Here is a 25,000-nt window from a genome sequence, read left to right on the forward strand (position 1 = left end):
TACATTTATTTCTTCCCATTGCCTACTTTTTAATACTTTCATTTTCTTATTTAATATTCTTTTGCTTTTTTTTTTCTTTTTTTCTTTTTTTTTCTTTTTTTAATTGATATCACAAATATCAATGTGCGTACACATCTATCGATATATCGACAGTATTTCAAATTTATTCATTTTCATTCGTATAGTAATAAAATTTTATCTCGATGACGATGACTGGACATTTAATAAAAATTAAAACAAGTCTTTAATATATGTCATACGTTATATGAATTTTATGGTGTAAATATTTTTTTCTTTTGCATAAATTTACAATTACAAATTTTAATTTTGCTCTAATTAAAAATCCATTGATTTAAATACAATTTTAAGGCAAACGTAAATACGAAAGCCAGGTTGGCCGAGCGGTCTAAGGCGCCAGATTTAAGTTCTGGTTCCCGGATGGGAGCGTGGGTTCGAACCCCACACCTGGCAAAGAAAATTTTTTTTTCTTTCTTTTTTTTTTTTTTTTCTTAAAAATAACTATTTCTTTTTTTTACATAATTATATTTTTTTAATTATAATTCTAATTTTATTGTTGTTACATTAATGATACTTTTTTTTACATAAATTTTGTCTTAATTGAAACTTTAAAGCATCTCCTTTATTTTATCGTATCTGATTTATAATCTATATCGAAGAAATTAAATAATTATAAATCTTATAATTTAAATAAATATAAATAGGATTTCGATCTTTCATTTATTTATTAGACGATAGAAAGTATATTTGTCGTAGATGCAGTCGGTGAATAAAAAGATGTGTACTGATAGACATATTACAGAATTCATATAATGAATTCGTATAAGGAAATACTTGTAGTGTCAATCATAATATCATTTATTGTAGTCAAATAAAATGTAGACTATAATTACTATGGTATATTATAATTACTATGATATATTATAGAAAGCATAACTATATTCTCTTACATCATGTGTATCTTTCTTTCCTATATATGAATATACAATTAGTTGTAATAATTATTCTCTTTTGAAAGATTGAATGAAAGATTCTATGAATTATATTCATTAGATTTTTCCATTTTAACGGCTATTTTCTCAATTTTCAATAACGATACATTCAACAATTTTCCAGCAAATCGAACTTTGTATTAGAAGAACATAATTTAATAAGAAGTAGTAGATTTTTCGTGCCACTTTCGTTGACTTCATGTTATCCTGATAAAATGTTCTCTTCGTGGTATTTCCCAAAATTTTCCCCTCAAATTAGACGATATTTAAGAAAAACATTATCCAAAAGTAGTATAAATTATTTTTTGTAGTACCTCCTTAAGCTTTATGTCTTTGCAATTTATAAATTCACTTGTAGCATATAAATAACTTATCTTTTACAAAGCAAAAAAATTTTACGGAGTAGGATTTTAGAACATAAAATATCGATAGCTTATCATCGCTCGATAGATTACCAATCGAGCACAAATTTAAAATCAACAAAGATTTTATAACGAAGGTTGGTAATAACTATCAGTCGGTAAATTACCAACGATAGAACAAATTTAAACGAATGTTGATAACATACCATCACTTGTACCGACACAGCAAGAAAATTATGCGTCGATAAGAATGTAGAATGTCGGTAATTCAGTTGACTTGATCGGTCGATAAGTTATCTATCGAGCAAATTTTGAAAAAGTAAAAAATTTTAATATGTGCCATCTCTTTACACATTACGTTCTCCTAATATAATATTCTTTTTGTAATACTTTAGCCAAATATTCCTATCAATTTGATTTTGTAATAGGAAAACATGAGATTGAAATAATTAGAAAGATTTTTTCGTACTACCTCTGTATATCTTATGCTCTCTTGATACAAAGTTTTGTCCGTGAAAAGTATTTTTCGTCATTTACCTGTAGACTTTCCTATCTAAAAATTGTACGTATTATAAAAAAGTAGAGAAACATAAATTTTTTTTTCGCATTTTTCTAAATCTTCTCTAAATCTATACGTAATTTTTTTCTAATATATAAACAACATTTACAATTATTATTTTATAATAATCTATCGTTATCGTTATCGAAGAGGATATTGTAACAAAAAAGAAAAATCAATGTAATCTTTGGGAGAAAAACAATCGAGTATACGTATGGGAAGTGTTAGCTCTAGGCACGAGGATAAAAGGAAGCAATACACCGACTATGAGAGAGAAAGAGAGAGAGAGAGAGAGAGAGAGAAACGATTTTGTATTATACTCACGTTGTAACGTTTGTAGTGTGACACGTGCAGCCCTAGCCACGTGCCGTGCTCCAGCCGATCTAAATCTAATAACGCAAACAGCCTTACAATAACGTACATCATACACGGCATCGTTTGGTGGCCTGAGGTAACAGGACACCATGTGAACTAATCGTTTCGAAGTGGTCTTGGAGATCCTGTTTCGCTATTTGTTAAATCGAATGCGCGTTCTCTCGGGACTGAATGGGTCGTCCACTATGCGCTTTCAACGATTAGCTATAATCCTTATTACCTTTTCACGATATCGATTATTATCACGTTAACTAGACTGAATGTAAAATCTTTGACTCGATATTGTTGTTGTTATCGTTGTTGTCGTTGTTATCGTCGTGTTCGAAGTTATTATTATGTTTTTTTTTTTTTGTTTTTTTTTTTTTTTGAAGTATCATCGTAATAAAAAGTGCAAGAAAGAAGCCAGCTATAATATTTCTATCATTTTATTTAATAAGATACTTAACAATGTTAATCATCAACTAATAAACTATTTTTGTCAACTAATATGTATTCTGCAAATATAACGCAAATCAAACTATTATGACGTACGAAGTTCGTAAATTCTTTAACGCATACTTACTAGGAATCTTGAAAAGAAGAGGGTAGATCCTCGATTGTATGTGAGAGATATTAAATGTGTTGATCGATAAATGATTAGAGCATAATCTATGCGTATCGTGCGTATATACATATATATATATATATATATATATATATATATATATATATATACACGCGTACAATTGTAAAAAAGATAGAGAGAGAGAGAGAGAGAGAGAGAGAGAGAGAGGGAGAGAAAGTGAGAGAGAAAGAAAGAATGATAAAGATAGGTTGATGACGTTAGCTAACACAATATGGTCCATCTTTTTAATTCTCAAAAATGTAAGTTTAATTTATTTTAATATACAACGACGAGAGTGCTCGTACGCTCGAATGTCTACACGCGCAATTTCGCATGCGTACAAGAACGACGCGTCCTACTTAAGATGTGATTGTGTGCGTGATCGAATTAAAAATTATATAACCGAACTATAGATATTTTATTAATTAAGATCACAAGACGACTGAGTTCCGTTCATTCCCAGATAAGGATATTGCATTTCCAATGGACTTATTATCGCCATAGAAAATTGCAATCTCCCGATAAGGTCGATATGCAAAAAAGGAACTTTTTACAATAATAATTCCAACGGCGACGCTTCGTTCAGACAAAAACGATACGACGAACGCATCATCGTGCTCGTTGAAGTGTACTGGTAAAATCTGGGCTAATCGAAAGTTTTATTTCTCGTTGATTTATAATGGCATCGTATACTTTCTTCGTGATTCGTGTGAGTATGTCCCGTAAATTTGGGTGGCTTATCAAACGAATTCGTTATCGACTGTTACTTCGATTATAGATCGCGCTCGGTCCAACTTTTCAATGTTCTCGTGTCACAGTCGGATTAATTTTCTTCTTTCTTTTTTTGGTTTTTTTTTTCTTTTTTTTTTTTTTTTATTTTTATTTTTATTTTTATTTTCCTTTCCCCTCAATCGAATTTGTATAAATCGATTAGACGTGATAGACAGCGAGAAAACGTAGACGATCGTAATAAGAAATTATTTAGTTGGCTCGAGTTTGAGGATCGAAGAGCGAAGCGCGAAAATCAAATTTCGCGCTCGATCGCCGATAGGTTCGTTAAAAAATTGGATGGCGTTGTTAAGTACAATTATAATACGGATAAGCTACGGGCCTTTTTTTTTTTTTTCTTTTTTTTTTCTTTGTTTTTTTTTCTTTTTTTTTTTTTGTTTCTTTTTTTTTTCTCTCTCTACGATATAATATTTACAATCCTATATAACCTTTTCCTCTATTATCGCACTTTAATAATCGTCTCGCTCGCTCGAGCTATCGCAAATAGTTTTGTCTTTTTGTACATCGCAACAATATTTACAGATAATTTACAAATTACAATATGTTAAATATCAATTCTATCTAGGCGAGATAAGTCGGTTAGTCTTTTAAAACGTAGGCGTGGGTGGGTGGGTTTTCGGAGCATAATAGGGAAGATATGAGGTGAGGATGGTGGGTGTGGGAGGGTTATAGGGATGGAGTAAAAGGATCAATTGGATAAAGGGGGACTAGGAGGATAAAATTTTGTTCAATTCGAAAATGCTCTCTAAAAACTATCGAGTCTGTTTGCTCAACCGCTAATCGATATGTCCCTTATAATGGTGTCACAATTCTTTTTCATTTAAACATTTGCATTCATAGATATACATAGATACGTGTATCGTTGAATATCTCTCAATGACGTTCGAATGCAACAAACTTTTTTTCAATCGATTAATCCTTCGTGCATTGATTTGCGAACATTATAACAAAAGCTGTATATAAATAGAAAAACGAGAAAAGAAAAACCGAGAAATCGAAAAGAGCTAATAAAATTCAAATGAGATAATAGCTTTTATTAAAGTCAAAATATTGAAAATAAAATCATATCTTTATACGTCGATGTTATTCCATCGTTGTGACACCATATCTCGTTGTACGATATGTATGATTCGTCGTTAATTATATCACGATCGTAAAAAGAAATGAAGTTAAGAAGAAAGAAAAAGAGAAAAGAAAGAAAGAAGGAAAGAAAAGAAAAAAAGAAATTCGAGAATCTTTTCGATCATAGAATTATTCTTTGCGCCGTCGAGAGATACTTTGACTCTTACGACGGAAATCGTACGCGATTGATTTATCGTTATTTGTCCACTTGAGAAGTAAGTAAAATTTGTGAGAGAAAAAGGAAGAAAGACAGAGAGAGAGAGAGAGAGAGAGAGAGAGAGAGAGAGAGAGAGAGAGAGAGAAAGAAAGAAAGAAAGAAAAAAAGAAGGAAAGAGAGAGAGAGAGAGAGAGAGAGAAAAGAGAGAGATGGTGAATGAAAAAGAGAGAAGAAAGGAAATAGAAATAGGAAGAGGTTAATAGGAAAGGGGACATCGCGCTTGATCCGTCCTTATCTCTCGGCACGCAAAGTCCTCTTCCCATGATGGCACCTCAGCCCCTTCATCCATCGTAGTTTTACATCTCATAACACTATTTGCCGTTCGACGAGAGTAGCGGACTGCCGGTGGTCGAGTAGCCCTGGCTGCATGTTGGCAACACAAATGGATTCATGTTGAACGGTGAGCCGACCACCTCTCCTAATCCTACAACATGCCCACTGTCGGTTATACGTTAGTAATCGCCTCTGCCGTCATATTTTACGAAACGAATAAATATATGTCTTGGTTAACGATTAAGGAAAGACAAATGAAATGAAATGAAATGAAATGAAATGAAATGATAAGTAAAGAAAAGGATAGGAAAGAAAAGTGGTGGGGATGGGGAGGGGAGGGTCAAAGAAAGAAGAAAGAAAGAAAGAAAGAAAGGAAAAAAAAAACAATATACTAGGAAGAACGTGAGAGACGTTCACGAAAGTTAAGGTAAACTTCGAGAGGTATACATCGAGATTATCGCGAGCGAGCGATTTAGAAGCGAACATCATTTTCTATGACCATTTATGGGATAAAGCACGTAAATGGGATTTTATCCTTGAACCGTACCCGATGCTTCCCTTTCATTTTACTATTTTCAGCGATACGCGACTTTTGTACGACTTTATCTCTTTTTTTTTTTTTTTCTTTCTTTCTTTCTTTCTTTTTTTTTTCTATATGTGTGCGTGTCTCTCTTTCTCTCTCTCTCTCTCTCTCTCTCTTTCTATTTTTCTTTCTCTTTTCTCTTTTCTCGTGTTCTTTTATCTTTCATTTTTTCTCTTTTTCTCTTTTTTCTCGGGGAGGGGGGGGGAGAGGGTTTTTTTTTCTTTTTCTTTTTTTCTTCTTTATTTTCCTACACATCGAGTTCATGGCCGTTCTCATCGTCTTTTACGCGACTTACTTCCACGGTACGTAGGGGCACGATTCCATATGCAGACACGTGCCAACGGGAACGATCGTTCTAACGACTTCGATGACGTAGTCGTCGAACGTTCGAACGTTCTGTTAAACGTATTAACGAAAAAAGGCAGAGATAACTCGCTCGTTATCTCGTTCGATATCTTTTCTAAGATACCTACATAAGCAAGGAAGAAATAATGAAATTGGCAAAAAAAAAAAGAGAAAAAAAAAAAAAAGAAGAAGCGGTGCATATGTTCGACTTTCACTATCCTTATTAATTGGCTGTCATTCGATTATCCAATTAAAAATATGATCGAATAGAAATGCCGGCCAAAAGGAAGATCGTAAATGAATGTACCTACATTCTCGAGTCTCGTCGTTCGTGCATGTCTCTCTGATAACTCTTTAATCTCAGCGCGTAGGGTAGTTGTGATGGTGATGGTGGTGGTGGTGATGGTGGACGGTTAGCGGTTACTGGGCGGCTGTAGCGAGGTGGTGCTGTGTGGACCAGTGCGGTGGGACTGAGGTGGTCGGTGGTCGTACTACAGGGGCGAACGCACTCCCGTCCCCGGACGTATAGAAAATGCCGTATTGTTCGTGCGCTAAAACGAAAATTCCACATAAGGAAAAAACCATAAAGAGAGACTGAATGAATGACTGTGTGAGTGACTGAGTGAGTGAGTGAGTGAGTGAGTGAGTGAGTGAGTGAGTGAGTGTGTGTGTGTGTGTGTGTGTGTGTGTGTGTGTGTGCGTGCTTGCTAATCGTGTAAAATAACGTGAATAAGCGCTACATGGGTGAGATCAACGGGTTTCAAGGATAATCAAATCGAGAACTCGAGCTTGTGATAAATAGAGGACGAGTGAAAAAAGAATGAGAGAGAGAGAGAGAGACAGAGAGAGAAAGAGAGAGAGAGAGAGAGAGAGAGAGAGAGAGAAAGAAGAAAAGTTAAACAAAGAAAGAACTTACGCGACGTGTAAAGAGTCGGACTTCCAGTGTATGGATTCGCAACGGAATAGCTGCCGTTGGTGCTGTGGCTGTGCGGCGTGCTAGCCGAACTTCCGCAATAACCACCACCGGTTACAACCCCTCGCGGACTGGCGCTGCTGCTTTGTCTGTAAGCATCGGCCGTACCCCCGACGCTACCACCTACACTGCCCCCTACGCTCCCACCGCCCCCTCCGCCACCTGCCGCGGCTCCTGTCGTCACGGAACTACCGTCTAGAAATAGAAACCTGCCCGTCAGACGAACTCGTAAGTATATCTCATCGCTCATCGTACGTCGAATGTGGCTCGCTTTGATACGACCGACAATGTATCCTTGACATAGTTTATATCGATACTATTTCTCTATCTATCTATAGTTCTCTTCAAGTGAGAACGTAGATGAAATTTTTCTTCTTTTATTTTTTCTTTTTTTTTTTTTTTTCCATACCGATATAATTTTTTTTAAATCTACAAATGTGTTTTATTTATTTATTTCTTTTTTTTTTCTTTTTGTCGAAAATTATCTCATACGAGCGATATCAAAAGTAAAAGGTAAATCGAAGACGATACCAAGATGACAGCGTATTATGCAATGAAACGGCATCGATGCGATAGACGTCGAGGCGATGTTTTGTCAGTCGTGTCAAAATGTATCCGTCGGATGCTGATCTCGCGCTTGTCTCTTCCTCCTTTTCTTCGAGCGACGAGTTATACATGAAGGAAACTTCCTTGGAGTTATTGTTACTTACCGTCCGTCCACTTTGTAGCACTACCATTCTCTTGCACCGTCACGGCGAGTTGTCCTGTATACGAGTTGAACGCTGTCGCCGAACTCGAAGTCGGGGGCGCCGGTGGGTGTCCCGCTCCTGGACTCCTCGACGCCCCCGCTATACCCGCGTTTCCGCTCCTTGGCATACTGTACAATGCTTCCGCTAAATCCGCTGCTCGTTTCAATATTATTTCTTTTGGCAATTTTTCCGGATCCCCTGGATGTCGTGGAATTAATTTTTGTAACCTTTGAAAACCATAGTCGATCGTTGGCTCGTTTAAAGCTGCAATTCGACAAGAAACACACGATCATTTTCTGTCTTGCTATGTTTCTTTTTCTTTTTTTTTTTTTTTGCTCTCTCTTGTCTTTTTTGTTCTTAATTGAAAAATATAGATCAATCAGACGTATTACTTACAGACGTAAACGAATCGGCCAGGTGCCCCCTTACAAAATTGTTTGCTTTTGTATGAAAGCGTTACTTCGACAACACCCGGTATCTCTCTATGCGGCGTCTGTACCCTGATCGCGTTCGGAGTAATTATCTGTAAATAAAAAAGATTACGAATAAAGCTTCGTCGAATTTCTTTAAATGAAAGACAAAAGAAAAAAAAAAAAAAAATAACTTGTCGCTACGTTCGAAGATATTCGATCTCTTTTAATTAAGCTGACCTCACTCCAAACCAGCATAGATCCAAAAACAACTTGAAGCCCGTCGAAAAAGTTCTCGCCTATGATTATTACGGTTGATCCACCCGTCGTCCAACCCTCGTTCGGCGATATCGCCTTTATGCAGGGTGTCTGAAGTGGTATGGGTTGATACAAACCTGTGTGAAAAAGATGTCAAGCGTTAAAGACCCTTGTCGTTTTTACGTTGATAATAATACGTATAACGCTACCCTCCTGAGTGAAATGGAACGGACGAAATAAGAAGGAACGATCGGATACAGAAAGAAACATGGAAAAAGTGTCTAGGAGAAAATCGTGGCTGCATCGAGGAATGGGATATGGAAAATTATCTGGATATTCTGTTTATTCGGTCGAGGCCAAGTGGCAGATATATTTCTCAGAGTCATGGGGTTGGTTCCGGACGTGAAAACGGAGAGAGGACGTATAAAGGAGAAACGGAGAAAGGTAGAGAGAAAGAGAAATATATATATATAGAGAGAGAGAAAGAGAGAGAGAGAAAGAGAGAGAGAGAGAGAGAGAGAGGGTGAAAGAGGGAGGAAAGGAAGAAGAGAGGACGAGGGTCGGAGGATCCAGAGAAGGGTTGTAACAAGAAGGAAGAAGGGGAGGGGGGACGATCGGGGCGCCGGTGTCTCTGCTTGGAATTTATAACCCAATGATATCATTTTGTACCCCAGCGAAGCCAAACCACCCCCGGCACCGACCCTGGCAAAGCGGAGCCACGGCAGAGTGGCTGACATCATGGTATATTGCTCCCAGTGACGCTCAAACACTTTCTACTATGGATCCACTCTCCGAAAGATAAATCTCACGAAGCTTAAGAGACTTACATAGATGGCTCGTTCGGAATGTTCTCTGAAATGTTGAAAACTTTTCTCTTTTAAATCCATTAGAATCGATATTATCGATTTTTTTTTTTTTTAATCAGATCGAAATCGTGCGATCGATCGATCGATTTGAAATATACGATAACGATTATGAATATTACGATTGAAACTTTGAAACGATGAAAAGTAAGTAAGAATGGAACCAAGAAAGGGAGAGATAGAGAGAGAGAGAGAGGGGGGGTGGAAGGGGTGAGACGGGCCGTTTAAAAGTTTCAACTTTGTCTGAAAACGAAGATTCTTGAATGGGACGTAGGTATTTATTGCGTTCGGTATAGAAGAAAGTCGTTAAACGGAAGCAGCCGTTTTGGCAACCATCCTAGGTAGGGAATTGTCGAGCGATAGGGTAGTGGGAGAAAGAAGAGTAACATGGGAAGGTGGAGGAAGAGGAGAATGTAGTGGTAGTGGTGATGGTGGTGGTGGCGGTGGCGGTGATGTTAGTAGTAGTGGTGGTAGAATAGAAGGAGGAAATGGAGGAGAGTTGAAAAGAGGGATTCGGTAGAGAAGACCGGAACAAGCGTACCAACTCGGAATAAATAAAATCCCCCGTGCCATTGAATGGTAAGGGGTGCTACTCTCTCTCGACTCTCTCAACCCTCTACGACCCTCTGCAAGCTCTTCCTTTACCATCCTTCGAATTCGAAGAGTCGCGTTGTTATTCCAACACCCGGATTGTTTACACGAATATATTAAGGATCTCTTTATCATCGCTTATCATCGTTAAAATAAAATCGTAATGATAAAATGCATTAATTCAAAGTGAAAAATCTTTTTCTTTTGTATACGTACTAGTATACTATATAAATAAAAGGAAAAAGAAGATGCAAAAGAAAAAGGAAGAAGGAGAAGGAGAAAAAAGGAAAAGAAGAGAAATAAAAAGAAAAAGAAAAAGAAGAAGAAGAAGAAGAAGAAGAAGAAGAAGAAGAAGAAGAAGAAGAAGAAGAAGAAGTAGAAATCGAATGATACACTGGCAGGAAAAAGCAAGAGAAACGTCGCGGCCGAGCTTTCTCTCGGTCTTTTCTCATTGGTATGCTCGTTCCAGCGTTTCGGGGGTAGCTAGCGAGGGGATTTGGAAAGAGCGAATGTGTGTTGGTGGTGGTGGTGGTGGCGGTATGGCGTCAGTGGGCTTGAGAGGGTGAGCGAACGGGGGTGGTGCCACGAGATAGCTTAAACTTAGCATTCACAAACCAACGCGCCACGGCACGGTCGGCGTGCGAAAGAGGGAGACGAGAAAGCAAAAAGATAGAAAGAGAAAGAGAGAGAGAGAGAGAGAGAGAGAGAAAGAGAATGAAAAAAAGAGAGAAAGAGAAAGAAAAAAAGAGAGAAAGAGAAAGAGAGTAAAAGAGTGAGGAAGACGAAAAGCTCGAGGAAAGGAGAGGAGAGGGCCAATTCCGTTCTCTCTTCGTGTCTTTGCTCTTGGTGTGGCAGCCAACCAGACAAAGGGGGGAAAAGAAATAAAAAGAGATAAAGAAGAAGGAAAGAGAAAGAGCGAAAGGAAAGAAAAGAATAAGAAGATGGAAAGTGGAAGGAGAAGGAAGGATCCTTCGTTTTCCCGCATCCCATTGATTTACATCTTGTCTTGGCGTTGTAGGAACGACGAGCGGGAGAGACTCAGAAGAGGAATAAGAAAAAGAGAAGGTTGAAAAGGATAAAGAAAAGAAAGGGAAAGAAAGAAAGAGAGAATGAAAGAAGAAAGAGAGAAAGAGAAAGAAAGAGAGAGAGAGAGAGAGAGAGAGAGAGAGAGAGAGAGAAATGAGTGCACGCGAGAGAGTGAGTGTAGCGAGGGGTATCCGCGCGATATCAGCCGTTTGTATGCGCGGCCGACGCCAAACTTTGCTGAATTGCCCTATGACTCCTTATATCCCAGCCTCCTTCGGCCCTCCTTACGATTCCGCCTCTTCGCCGTACCTCCCGAGTCGTTATACCGATCCCGAAGAAAACCAGTATTCTCCTCTCTTTCTCTCTCCCTCTCTCCCCCCCTCTCTCTCTCTCTCTCCCTCTCCCTCTCTTTCTCTATCTGTTTCTCTCTTACTCTTACTCTTACTCTTACTCTTACTCTTACTCTTACTCTTTCACGTTCGCCTCGCTCGGATACGCCGCGCACGTGGGGCAACACTAGCTCCTTCCAATTGCGAGTGACAACCGTGAATCGTTTGGGAAATCAGCTTTGATCTTTCCACTTCTAAAGAAGGTGGATTGGTGGGAGGAGCCTCGAATCAAATTGCACGTTAAACTCCATCACGATGAGGTTGGAATAAATGTCAAGATTAAGATGGTTACATTTAGTTTTCTTCTATATAACAATTTCAAAGATCAATTTGAATCGTTCAATTTGTCGCGAAATAACTGTGTAGAGAGGTATATTACTTAACGACGTTACCTTTAAACGAGAACGTATAACGGACTTAATGGGATCGATTATACGCCACTGAGTTGCCTGAGAGAACGCGCGCGGAAGAGAGAGAGAGAGAGAGAGAGAGAGAGTGAGAGATATAGTGGCTATGCAGGGATCCAAGAGACGAACGCTTAAACTCGATTACCCAAGTTACGCCGCTTTAATCGCGTATTATGATCGTAATCTCTTTCGTAAAGTATCGTCCCGTTCAGAGTACACTAAACTCGAGTATCGTGGTATTGAAAGAGAGAGAGAGAGAGAGAGAGAGAGAGAGAGAGAGAGGTAGATAGATAGATAGATAGAGAGAGGATAGAAGATGTTTGGCCAAAAATGATTTTTAAGAAAATCAATTCGAAAGGAACATATTATACTCCATTATATCTTTGATCTATACTCACTGTTGTACTCGCCAGGATCACTGGGGTCCAATCGTTTCGCTCTGCGTCCGTGTTTACTATTGTTGTGGACAAACATGTTATCGGATACCGCTAACCATGGACCTTCCACTCCTACTTGCGTCGATATGATCACCTGGAACATAAATTTTAAGATTAGCTGAAAATCGTATTATAAATCGATCGCATGTAAAATATGTGACACGTAGGTAAATATTTATATATGTAATTATACGTATCAGAGTAACGATATAAACGAGAAAATTTACGATCGTTTTAGATTCATTTAATTCACTACATTATTACGTTTCCCATAATATCGTAAATTTCATGTTTCAATGAATTCCGTTTCTGTACAAGTATTACGAATTAAAAACGTAAACGGACGAAGTAATCGAAGCATTTAAAGCGCAAATTTTCTGCACGACATATAAACTAGAGGGCTTATATTTTTTTGCGAGTGAGCAAACACGAACAAATTTGTCGGATGTGATAACGTGTATAACTAACAAGTCGGCATGCAATTCGTGACTCTCGCGATTTCGACTTTACACAAGATATAAAAAGGAAACGTGTATTTGCGCAAATAGATAGATAGAGATAATTTCGGTGTTAAAATACGAGCGTTAGAATAACGACGATACTCAATTAAAATGATTAATCGAACCTAGTGAATCAAAGTTTATCTCTCGTTTTTTTTTTCTTTTTTTTTCTTTTTTTTCTTTCTTTTCCTCTTTTCCACTTTGTAAGAGAAACTAAGTGAAGGAGAAGAATTTCTCACGTTCCAGATTCCTTAGTAGTAGGTAACATTCGTAAAATCGGCGCGCGAACTTTTGTCCAGTCAAAGTTTTGCCAACTTTCTTGCACAGTCGGTGGTATTAGCCCGCCGAATAACGCGGTGGCAAGTCTCGAAGGATAAGAGCGGGTTAAGAGTGTTCTCCCTTCAGAGCTACGCGAAATTTTCGCGGGTTGTGAAGGGGCTGAAATTTTAATTCGTAACTTTCGACGGTAAGCAATACCAAAACAAATTCGAAACTGCGATAAGTATTTTAATTTTGGTTGAGCGCGACCCTGTTATATAATTGAGAAAAAGAGAGAGAGAGAGAGAGAGAGAGAGAGAGAAGGATAAGGGTACAGTAAAAAGACGTTTGGTGGAAGTAAACGTAAAGGAGGAGAAAGAAGAGGAGAATGAGCAGGAGGAGAAGGAGGAGGAGAAGAAAGTGGAACGTAGAGAAGATGGGGAAGGGGAAAAACGTGCGACGTGGTTTTTGCTAATTTATTTTTTAATTCTGTCTTTTGTCTCGGCGAAAGGAGGAAAAGCCGGATGGCGAGATACGGGCGTCGGTCCGTAGGAGGATCGTAGGAGGGGTCGTTAGGGAGGATAAAGGATAAAACGGGGAAAGGGGACGGGCTGGCTGATGCCGTGCTGAGCTAATTGCCAACCCCTTGGATTACAAGTCTCTTGGATGGGGCTCTCAACTTTCGACGATGGTCGCCCCATCGAGAAATTCTTGTCTTTTCACCGGGGACGTTTCCTTTTGGAAATTAAAAAAAAAAAAAAAAAAAAAAAAAAAAAAAAAATTTCTTTTTTTTTTCCCCCTCTCTTACGAGAACCACTCCGATTATTCGGTAAAGACATTTTGCGCCAATGACGATAAATTAACTTTCATATATTCTATATGACCCCATATAAAGTCTGAACGGTTAACAACGGTTAATTTTAATTCTTAATAATATCAACGATAAAAAAGTTTTTAATGGTCTTACCTGAAATCGTCTCATGTCACGCGGATTGCCGGCATTCTTAAGGCAGTTTTGGTTGCACTTGAGAAAGAACTTGAGGAAGAATCTGAAAACAGAGTAGGGGAAGCTAGTTAAATGCTTGACAACTTGCTTAACAATCCTCTAAAGACGAGAACTTAATTAGAAGGTGAATTTTGTTGGAAAGCAACCTTGAATACTGTATAAGCCAATCGCGAGTCTCGTCTAACTCGCCTCTATTATTCAGTATTTCTTTAGATTAAACGCCGGCCCCTTAGCCCGATCTACCTGACCACGTGTTTCTCGACCTTTCTAGGTATCTACGTAAGGTATCGTCTATATATATATATATATATATATATATATATATATATATATATATATATATGTACTATAAAAAATGTGCGCTTGTCTTTTCTCGTGTAAATGTCAAACGACATCTTACAGACTAATCTTTCTAAAAAAAAAAAAAAAAGAAAAGAAAAAAAAAAGCCAGGAAAAAAATCGTCACCTATAAAAGATATTATTATTATTATTATTATTATTATTATTATTAAAAGAAAAAAATAAAGGGAGAAGGGGTGGATGGGAAGAGAGGAAGCAGAGAGGGAAGGAGGGTAAAAGGAAAACAAAATATTTGAAACAATAGAAACGTGACGATTTTTGAGACGGACGAGCATCGTCGAGTTGTCCTAGAAGCTTGACGTCGATAGAAAAGGGTGAACGATGCGAGTAGGAGGGTGTTCGTGAAAAACCGACGAAAGAAAGAGAGAGAGAGAGAGAGAGAGAGAGAGAGAGAGAGTGAGAGAGAGAAAGAGAGACGATAGAAAGTTAGACGCGCGCAGACGAGATCGAAGTAGAACTGGTGCACTGCTGGCTTTCGTCTACGAGGAAACGTTCCTATATGTAGGACGTGAAGATGTGTTAGAGTAAAAGAAAGAAAGATAGAAAGAAAGAAAGAAAGAAAGAAAGAAAGAGAGAAAGAGATAGAGAGAAATGGTGAGAGAGAGAGAGAGAGAGAGGGAATAGGAAGGAAGGAAGGAAGGAGAAAAAGAGGTGGAGGGTTCAGGCAAAAAAGCCGGCGGCTCAATTTTCATGAATTATGTAGAATATCGAGGGATATTGAATTCGAGGAAATTTTTCGACTGTGCCGTGCTGGAAGCCGCGGCCGTTTCTAAGCGAGAGCAAGAGAGAGAGAGAGAGAGAGAGAGAGAGAGAAAGAGACAGAGAAATAGAAAGAGAGAGAAAGATAGAGAGAGAGAGAGAGAGAGAGAGAGAGAGAGAGAGAGAGAGATGGCGGATCGTTGAAGGTTCGTGGATGTTGGAAACGAGAGAAGTGAAGAGAAGAGAAGAGAAGAGGAGAGGAGAGGAGAAGAGAGGCGTGTAGAGGAGAGGAGAGAAGAGGAGAAAAGGGAATGAACGAACGAGAGAGCGAGCTAGTCGAAAACTCCCGAATATATAGGCGATAGTAGGAGGAAGATCGGAAAAAGCGTAGGAGACACGTAGGAAACAATCAGGAGGGCCGAGACGCGAAGAGAGATAGAAGAAGGGTGGTTTTCTGGGTGGCTGCTAGGCCTCCATTCCCGTGGGAGTACATTGTCATCCCCCCGCGGAGTGCGTTCCCGCGATCCGGGACTTCATGGAAAAATCAAACACATACCTTCGACTAGCGTGTTAGTTTTTCTTTTTTTTTCTCTCTCTCTTTCTCTCTCTTTTCAACTTTCTTTCTCCCTCCCTCCCACCCTCTCTCTCTCTCTCTCTCTCTCTCTCTCTCTTTCTCTCTTCTTTCGCTTACTCCGAACACACGCGCGCGCAAATCATCGAACGAACAGAATACGAAGGGTAGCTGCTATTTCGAGGATCCCTTTTATGCTCTTATATACGTGCCTACGTTCACGCTTTTTTTTGTTTCACGCGTTAGAAAGAAAAGACGACGAATTTCGTCGAAAGATATATCGTTTTAATAACTTCGAATGAAATAAACAAGATATTTCGTATATCATCGTTCTCATTAAGTTTATAATAGATACATTATACGGTGATAATATCGTTGAAATTAGTGTTTCATTTCATTTTTATTATATGCGTGAAAGAAATGTTCGAGTAAAAAAAAAAAAGAAAAAAAGAAAAGAGAAAAGAAAGAAAAAAAAGAAAATTACCGATCTATCGGGGAAAAGTAATAATGCACTTACATTAAGTATCTATTGAATTTGTTAAATATTTGATTGTGTCGAACGTGTAACACCATCTATGAAGAAAAAGCTGATTCTTCGTTGCGAGAAAGAAAAGGGGAAGAAAGGTATCGATCTTGCGTAGCACGCGTTTCGTATCCGTTTCGAAGGACTTGTAGTTTCAGTGAGAATGCACTCTATCTATCTCTATCTTTCTCTCTTTCTCTCCCTCCCTCTCTCTCTCTTTTCTTTTCTTTCTCTTTCTCTTCGAAAGCGTCGAGCGAATTTAATTTCGTTTACTCTTAGAGAACGTTAAGATGGTATCGCGAATGCTGGATGGGTATTCAAAGCATTGTACCTCGGCTTATCGCTATCGTGGATCTTGCTCTAAACAGGATGTCTTCGTTGCGCTCGAGGCTGCCGAGCAACACGAAGACTACACGACTACGACAACGACAACGACAACGACAACGACAACGACGACGACGACGACGACGACGACGACGACGACGACGACGACGACGACGACGACGACGACGACGACGCCTTCTAGTCGTTCGTAGATAGGAACGCCATCGAGCGTACTACCTACATCTACGATACTACCGGGCGTAAAGTGGCCCTTTAACTGGTACGACGACGAGCACGAAGACAACAGGAACGACTCGATAACGTTTCTCGAAATAGTTCCAACTCATTTTCAAATTTCTTTTACCTATATTATCGTCGAGATGTTTTATAGGGAAGAAATTTTTTTCTTTTCTTTTCCTTTTTTTTTTGTTTTTTTTTTTTTCTTCTTTTTTTTAACCATTAAAGATCAAGAGTTGAGAGTCACTGTCATGGGAAAATATCGTCGAACATTTTGTGGATCTTTGTCTTATCTCGACCTGTCGAGATCGATTCGATGCCGATAACGGCATTTATCGACATTAGAAGAGTATCGCCATGGGAGATGAAAGAGATTCGTTGCTGAACAGAAATAAAAAAAGAATATGACAGTCGACATCCCTCTATCTATCGCTATGCTTTATCCTCTATTCCGTACCTTTTTAGATTCCATCCATAGTGTATATCGATCGGGATACTTAATTTTTTCAACGATGTTCGTTACATTTAAAGGATTCGTCGAAAATAGTATAGAAATTTTTTAGATAGAGAAGACTAATCGTTAATGACACTTCGACGTGTCGTATTACACGATACCTCGTACGCTTTCTTCTCCGTTTCCTACAGCATCATCCTCCAAGCATTGGCTGTTAGAGGCTAATGGATTACGTTACCGACTGATTCAAATGCGAACTGGATTTCATTTCGGGCACCCTTCTCTCCGATACAGAGAAATATATAGGAGAAAAAGAAAGAGAGAGAAAGATACAGAGATGGTGCTATATCGCGAACATAGCTCGTAAAGAAAGAAAGAGAAAGAAAGAGAGAGAGAGAGAGAGAAGAAGAGTGTCGTTCTAGACGGGGGTAGTTTCTTACAGGGGTTCAAACTCGATTTCGATAGTCTATTAGATTTTTCTCCTTCGCCGTTGTCGCTTTCTTTCTCTTCATTCTACTTCGTATACCTCGTGCAAGCTTCCACGAAGAAAAATCTATTCTGGATTGACGCGTGAGGAACACCCGGTAGATACCTCGTTTCTCTTTACCCCTACATCTACCCATCATCTACTTCTTCGCGCAAGGGTTCTAAGCATCGGAAGACTCCTAGCAAGTCCTCGCGTTCGACGTGTAAAACTTAAGGGCTTTCACGTTCCTTTTAGACGGAATAACGTTTAAGGTGTTATGAAAGAGAAACACGAGAAGTGTCCATGATTTTTCATCGAACCCATTATAAGAAATATTTTGTTCGATGTTTCTTATGGGATTTAAATGGATGGGAACTGAAGCATGAAATAAAAAGAAATAGGAAAGAAAAGAAAAAAATACAAAGAATCTCCTTCATATATCTACAAGAAAGATAAAAGAAATTTCCAATTGTCTTTTTTATTTCTTAAAGACAAACATTTTATATTATTTGAAAAACGTCAAAAATTTTCCAATAATTAATTGTATTTCGTATAAAAAATTCAAATGAGGAATGTCATCCTATATATATTATATATGTATATCATCTATATATATATATATATTTTCGTGTAGATAAATTACGTCGGAACGATATCGATGCAAACAAAGCCATAATTTTCCTTCGTATCTAATACGAGAATATACTCTATAATATATATATATATATATATATACCAAGGTAGTTATTGTACTGCTAACGAGGAATCAACGTCGAATAAAAGATACATGCGCAGGGCGATCGACGAAATCATCCCCGTGTCGGCTCTCGAGACTAGGCACGGTGGCGGCCCGTTCCAACGTACCGAACAAAAATGAAATAAAACGAAGCTTTACGCTTTCGAACGATAAGGGGTGGAAGGGTAAACCCCTCTACGGTTCAGGCGTCGTGGCCGGTAGTATACACGTAGAAAAAAAACGTGCATCGTCCGCTGTTTCAACTTTTACAGGGAACAACTTCGCGGCGGCGGCGGCAACGAATGAACGAACGAACGAACGAACGAACGAACGGAATCGACGAAAAAAATAACATGCGCGAATGGGAAAAGTCTAAATATCGAGAGAGAGAGAGAGAGAGAGAGAGAGAGAGAAAGAGAGAGAGAGAGAGAAAGAGCAAGCTTGAACAGACGGGGGTGGAATATGGGCGAGAAATGCGCGAGTGGCTATCGTGTAAACAGAGTCAAATGAATTCAATCAAACCTTGCAATAAATCATTGCCATTCGCATGCCGGTTTGCTTGTTTATATTTCCCGTTTACCAATTAGAGGTTTTTACTTTCCACGCCGGTGCTCCGTACGTTTTTTCTTTGTCCGATTAAAAAATCGATCGATCGCTATTTGTTCCTATATATTTTTTTACTCCTTTATATCTGTATCTATCGAAAGGTATCTTAACGAACTAAGAATATAAAAATCTTATTGATGTATCGTTTCGCTAACATTATCCTTAGGAGTCACCCGTTATACTATTCGCTCGAGGGCCAAGTCAAGAGTAAGTACCTTCTGATCTAGTAAATATATTTCCACCAGAGAGCGAATGGATATAGGGAGCTTACTAGGGGACTTACGCGTAATAGTTCCAAATAGGGTGGCATTACGCGTATCAGAAATCCATTTTCTCCCACGTCGGAAAATCTTTAATCATGTTTTCAGCCTCTCCCGTTCTCAAAACTCCTTCCTAGCTTACTCCCTCCCACCCTTCCGCTATTGTCCTTGTCCTCGTCGTCACCATAAAAAGAACCGATATAACGCGGTGTAAATTCAAGAGAAAGATTTCCAATCGATCGAGCCCCTTCCTACCCTCTCGATTTCTTTCTTTTTAAATAAAGATATTTTATCGTCGTACCCGAACGATCGAGCCATTTGCAGAACGCCGTTCAGAATTCATTGCATGATACCGCTCTAAGGAAAGCTCGCTCTTAGCGGATACGGTCCCCATGGAATTAGAAGATTCCGGCTTACTCGAAGGAGAGACAGAGAGAGAGAGAGAGAGAGAGAGAGAGAGAGAAAGAGAGAGAGAGAGAGAGAGAAAGGAAACGAAGGGCGTGTCCGATGGTATACTAATGACCTATTAATTCGATCGATCCTTACTCAGCGATTTTATCGACCACGAAAAGTCGTTCCTTTAGTAGAAACCTCATTACTATTCTTCACAGTCGAATTTTGTCTCTAACTTCGTCGTTCTACCAGTTCATTAATGTCGATCTTATAAGAATATGTTGAATGCGATCGATCGATCGACCTTGTGTCGTTGGCAAAAGGCTGCAGGAGACACGCGCTCTGCAAGACCTTTCCACTGGATGAAAGGGAGGGTCAATGCAGCATCGAGGTCAAGGAAACGAAGCTAGCTAGATTCGAAACGACGTTCAAAGGGTTGTTCGTTCTCTCTCTCTCTCTCTCTCTCCCTCCCTCTTTCTCCCTATCTATCTATCATCTATCTATCTATCTATCTTTGTCTCTTTTTTTCTCTTTCTTCCTCTCTTTTGGATCAAGGTCGATCTTTCTATCGAGGCGATAGTAAATGAACTCAGCCTACGAGCGATCTGATATATTTTAGTAAGAGAACGCCTGAGAGTAATCGCAAGTGCATAATGCAGAGGCGTAGGACGTCAATTAGTAAGAATGTGTACGGAGGTCCGTAACGTATAGGAAAGCACCTAGAGCTGTATACCTTGCATACACCTTAACTGGGGTTAGTAAGGGGTTAGCAAGGTATCAGGGGATGCTTAATGTTTAACCAACCTCCATTACGCCCCCTGCACCAGCTTCATCCACCTTCGCCACACCCCCTTCGTTTTCTACTCCTGCACCAACGTCATCCAGCATCTACCAGCTCTTTGGATTCTCTGCCTTTCCTCACCCTCACCCTCCTCCTCCTTCTCCTCCTCCTCTTTCTCCTTTAGTTACTCGCAGGAAGTATTAAGGATAGGAAGTACCTAAGAAGGATCGTATGCAGCCATCGACTAATTCGGAAAATGATTTTCCGTGTATAGGTTACGTTCATCAATGAAAAGTATTTCAATCGAGATTAGACGATACCTTCCCTCTCTCTCATTACCCTTTTATATTTTTTAGCTTTTTTCTTATATTCCATACGATCGAAATATGCTTAAAACGTGACATAAGTGACATGCATACACGTTTACATCTACGTAAGTACGTATATATATACATATATATACATATATATATACATACATATGTACGCATGGATAACGTAATGTAACGTGTGGTAAAATACCGTCACTCTTGAGTGAAAGTTAAGAATAGTAAATATATATAGACGGTGTGTGGACGGTGCAAGGAACAATGCTAAATAATTAATGTTGGGCCACTAATCTCCACGGATAAGGAGTTTTAAGTTGGTCTACGTCACTATATTTTCACGTTGTCCGTAGAAATTAAATGAAGGTGAATTTAATTTACATGAAAGCCAACAAGCCCGACGAACGTATGAGCAGAGAAAATATTAGGGGTACCTCAGCGTTGACTCGTCCGTAAGGTCTCGTAAGAGCGAAAAGAGAGAACTACTCGTGATAGCGCTTGTTTGACCTCCTCTCACTGAGCTGACGACACAAACAGCGTACCTACCAAAGTGACGTAAGAGTTTATATGCGTATGCGCGTTAGATAGACAGAGAGAAGGAAAGAGAAGAGAAGAAGAAGAAGAAGAAGAAGAAGAAGAAGAAGAAGAGAAAAAGAAAGAGAAAGAGAAAGAGAGAGAGAGAGAGAGAGCCATCTTGGCAACGAGGAAAAGTTTCGAGGATGTCTTCCCGATAAATCTCGAGCTCTACGAATTAAACATTCAAAGCTCCACTTTGTCGAGAAATTAGGACCGAGGACATAGCTACCGGCGTGTCTTTGTGTTTACGAAAGGGAGGAGGAAATCAGGTGCTCTCGCGTGTACACGCAACGGGAGGGCAAGTTAACGAAATTCCAGACAGGAGAGGGTACCGTTTGCCTAAGTCCTAAGATGTTACAAGAGCTAAGGCTATTCGCTAAGGTACTAGAGAGACGCTGCATAATTCATAGCCCAAGTAATACGTCTTAGTAGTTAGAACGTGGATCGAACTAACGCACCCTGTCGTGGGCTCCTTACGTTCTGCAAGCTCACAACCACCATTGCACTATCCACCACCCACCGTCACCACCCTCTCTCTCTCTCTCTCTCTCTCTCTCTCCTATCCTACACTATATTCTATACTCCCCTTTCCATTCCTCTGACCCCTCGTCACGACAGCGAGATGCCCCTAATGGCAGTCTATCACATTAAGCAACAAGACGGCTCGAGAGGCCTGCTGCCATAACTAGATTTGCCTCGCGCGCACGTACGACGCATCAACTGACGATTTACCACGTATCGCGTAGTTGGCTGTAACTATTAACTAACGTTAAAGCCGGTGCACCGCGCCTTGCACCGATCCAACGAGACTATTCTCGGTACCGCTCTCCTTGCTCGGGGGACTGATGAAAGATGCATGATTTCAAGTCTAAGAATGAGAGCCACGTTATATATACACTTAGGTAGTATAGCAATAGCAATAGCAACAGTAACTGCAATAGCAACAAGGAACAGGAGTACGAAGCACGTGCGTTTACTTCTACGACGTACGATGTACGACGACCGAGTTTATTTCAATCGAAATTTAAAAGAAATAATAATAATCGAAACTCAATCCTCCGTGCAATATGTTCCCTTTTATTTTTTACTACTATCTAACATTTATCTAACGTCGACGAATTTACCTTTCGGAAATTCGTCCTATTTTCGTTATCCTTCAGCCTTCGGCTATTCTCGGACAAAGCACGAACCATTTCCATAAACGCATCAGACCTTCCCTTCGCCAGAGTAAAGCGACTTAACTCGACGGAGGACGATTCCTTTGCACGTCGGTATGTGTACGTATCTAAGTGCGAGAGAGAGAGAGAAAGAGAGAGAGAGAGAGAGAGAGAGAGAGAGAGAGAAAGAGAGAGAGAGAAAGCCCTGTAGGTGTACGCGTGTACGCGCGATTTATTAATGCCTGCATTTAGATACGGAGCCCCCTGAGGCCACGGAAAGGGCGGTTAGGACCCTCTAAAGTTGCCGCTGTCAAATATCGACAAAAACGCTCGTAAGTCGCGCATGCTCACGCAGACACGCATTCACGCATACATGTTCCTTTGCCCGAGGGAGAAAAAGGAAAAGGACTGTATAGATATGTGTCTACGTCTATATATATATATATATATATATATATATATATATATATATATATGTAGTCTATATATATAGTCTATGTATATATATATATGTACACATACATACATATTTAATATATAAATATATAATATATAAATACATATACACTCGTTTCTCTATATACCTATATATCGCGATACAGCCATTCGTACTCGGAGAGAAAATGCGATGCGTAAGATTATTTCGCGCAAGATAAATCTGAAGTTGCAACAAGCAAAACAACATAACCGCGTTAAACTCGACTATCGTACGATGAACGACTCGTATCTGTATGTATACATTCATAAACGTATATACGTCTACTACGTCTAACGGAATCTGATGCGAGCGTCAATCCATTGTGCCTGTAAATCCTCTCGAAGCTCTCGATATCCGTTTCGTTTCGATCTATCGAATACGAATCCATTTATCCGAAACAAACTACATTCCATGGCTAGTGTATACATAGAATACATACGTGTTAAAGCTAAAACTGTAACTAAACTACTACTATACATGTGAACGGATGACGAATGCTCCTTTCGGAATCAATTCTTCTTTTATTTATTTTCTTTTTCTTTTTTTTTTTCCTTCCATTTTTTTTCTTTTCGCTCTTTTTTTCCTTTTTTTTTTTTTCCCTTCTTCTTTCTTTCTTCCTTCCTTTCGATAATTTCAATGTACGACACGCCGCATATATAATATAATATATCACAGGGTTTATATAGGTATGTATAATAACAGGGACGCAAGTTCGCGAACAAGAGTTCGTTTAATTCCCATTAACTTTGTTGCTTGAGCTTCGAGTTTGTCCTCGAAGCGGGAAGGTTAAAATGTGATTTTAATATTCGCGGCTCCTTTGAGAGGAAACTCGTGAGTCTTCCTTAACAGACTTAGCGAGGGAAACCATCCTATCCCTGCGTATCTTCCCAGCCCTTTCCCACCGGATAGGCAACCCGCTTTGAAGAGCAGTACCTAGTTCGAAACTCGGTAAAATCCACGACTAGTATGCTTCGGAACTTTCTCTTCAATTCCTCTTTCTCTACCTTTTCCTTCTTTATCTATCTTTCTTCTGACCTCTTTTGCTCTTTTCGTTTACTTTCAATCGTTTTGCTTTTTTCTCTTTTTCTCTCTCTATCTCTCTCTCTCTCTCTCTCTCTCTCTCTCTTTCTCTCTCCCTTTTTCTCTCTCTTTCTTCTTTTTTCTTTTCTCTATTTTTTATTTTTTTAATTCATACTTTTATCTATTAATTCATGTTTTCTTTACTTCGATCAATGATACAACAAAAGATAAAAAACGAACGTAATTTATGCGATATCTTTTCTATACATTTCGAAGAAAAGGAATATAGGGCGCGCAAAAATATCGATATATCGAAATTTTAATCGAGAATAAATCTTTTATGTCGAGCATATAATAATTCCAGGATGCTGGCTAGCTAGCTAGGTAAAAGCGATAGTAATCGTAACGCATAAATTATGCATTAACTTCCCTTAGATATCCACCCTGTTCCATGCTTTTTCGTTTGGAGTATCTATATGTACGTACCTATACAAGTATATGCATATATATATATATGTGTGTGTGTGTGTATGTGTATGTGTGTGTATGTAACGGTCTGATTTTCGTGATTATTCCGGCGGAAACCGCAAAACCCCCTCAAAATGCAAGTCGCAATGGCAAATGGGATCGCTATCGGGCTTTATTAAAAAATATGTCTTAATTTTGCCGCAGGCCACGTTTTTAATTTCTCCCTATGGACGTTCTTTCGTGCCGATGAATGGGAGGGGTGTGAAGAATCACCGAACGAATGGACTTAACGTGCGTAGTAATTAATATCTTCTACTACGATGCAGAACTCGTCGTTCACGTGGTGAAATGTGAAATGTAAATCACGGCATTGCCGACATTATCATTTCTCGTAATATACATAAATACATTGAGTATTTACAGATTAATGATAAATTATAATATATTATTCATTATTAT

At 39.0% G+C, this 25,000-nt stretch overlaps 1 protein-coding gene and 1 non-coding gene across 7 annotated transcripts in view; one reads left to right on the forward strand and one right to left on the reverse strand.

Moving 5' to 3' along the window:
* Positions 1–387: 387 nt before the first annotated feature.
* On the forward strand, positions 388–471 carry Trnal-uaa. Its single transcript has one exon. It is a non-coding gene; the product is annotated as a tRNA-Leu (tRNA).
* A 2,681-nt stretch (positions 472–3,152) lies between these two features.
* LOC124423591 (transcription factor collier) overlaps positions 3,153–25,000 on the reverse strand; it is an 83,143-nt gene continuing 61,295 nt past the window's right edge. Inside the window, exons 7-14 of one of the 6 annotated variants that reach the window (XM_046961479.1) lie at positions 14,068–14,149; positions 12,304–12,436; positions 8,612–8,766; positions 8,358–8,484; positions 7,923–8,225; positions 7,156–7,407; positions 6,551–6,790; positions 5,327–5,462 (exon numbers count right to left, since the gene is read on the reverse strand). In XM_046961479.1, the coding sequence (XP_046817435.1) occupies positions 6,660–6,790; positions 7,156–7,407; positions 7,923–8,225; positions 8,358–8,484; positions 8,612–8,766; positions 12,304–12,436; positions 14,068–14,149 (1,183 nt within the window). In that variant the 3' untranslated portion in view covers positions 5,327–5,462; positions 6,551–6,659. Of the gene's footprint in view, positions 5,477–6,546; positions 6,791–7,155; positions 7,422–7,922; positions 8,226–8,357; positions 8,485–8,611; positions 8,767–12,303; positions 12,437–14,067; positions 14,150–25,000 lie in introns of those variants that run through there. The other 5 variants (XM_046961478.1, XM_046961477.1, XM_046961481.1 and 2 more) reach the window with 5 other exon arrangements.

This window comes from Vespa crabro, chromosome 4 (genome assembly GCF_910589235.1).
Source record: "Vespa crabro chromosome 4, iyVesCrab1.2, whole genome shotgun sequence".
NCBI lineage: Eukaryota > Metazoa > Arthropoda > Insecta > Hymenoptera > Vespidae > Vespa > Vespa crabro.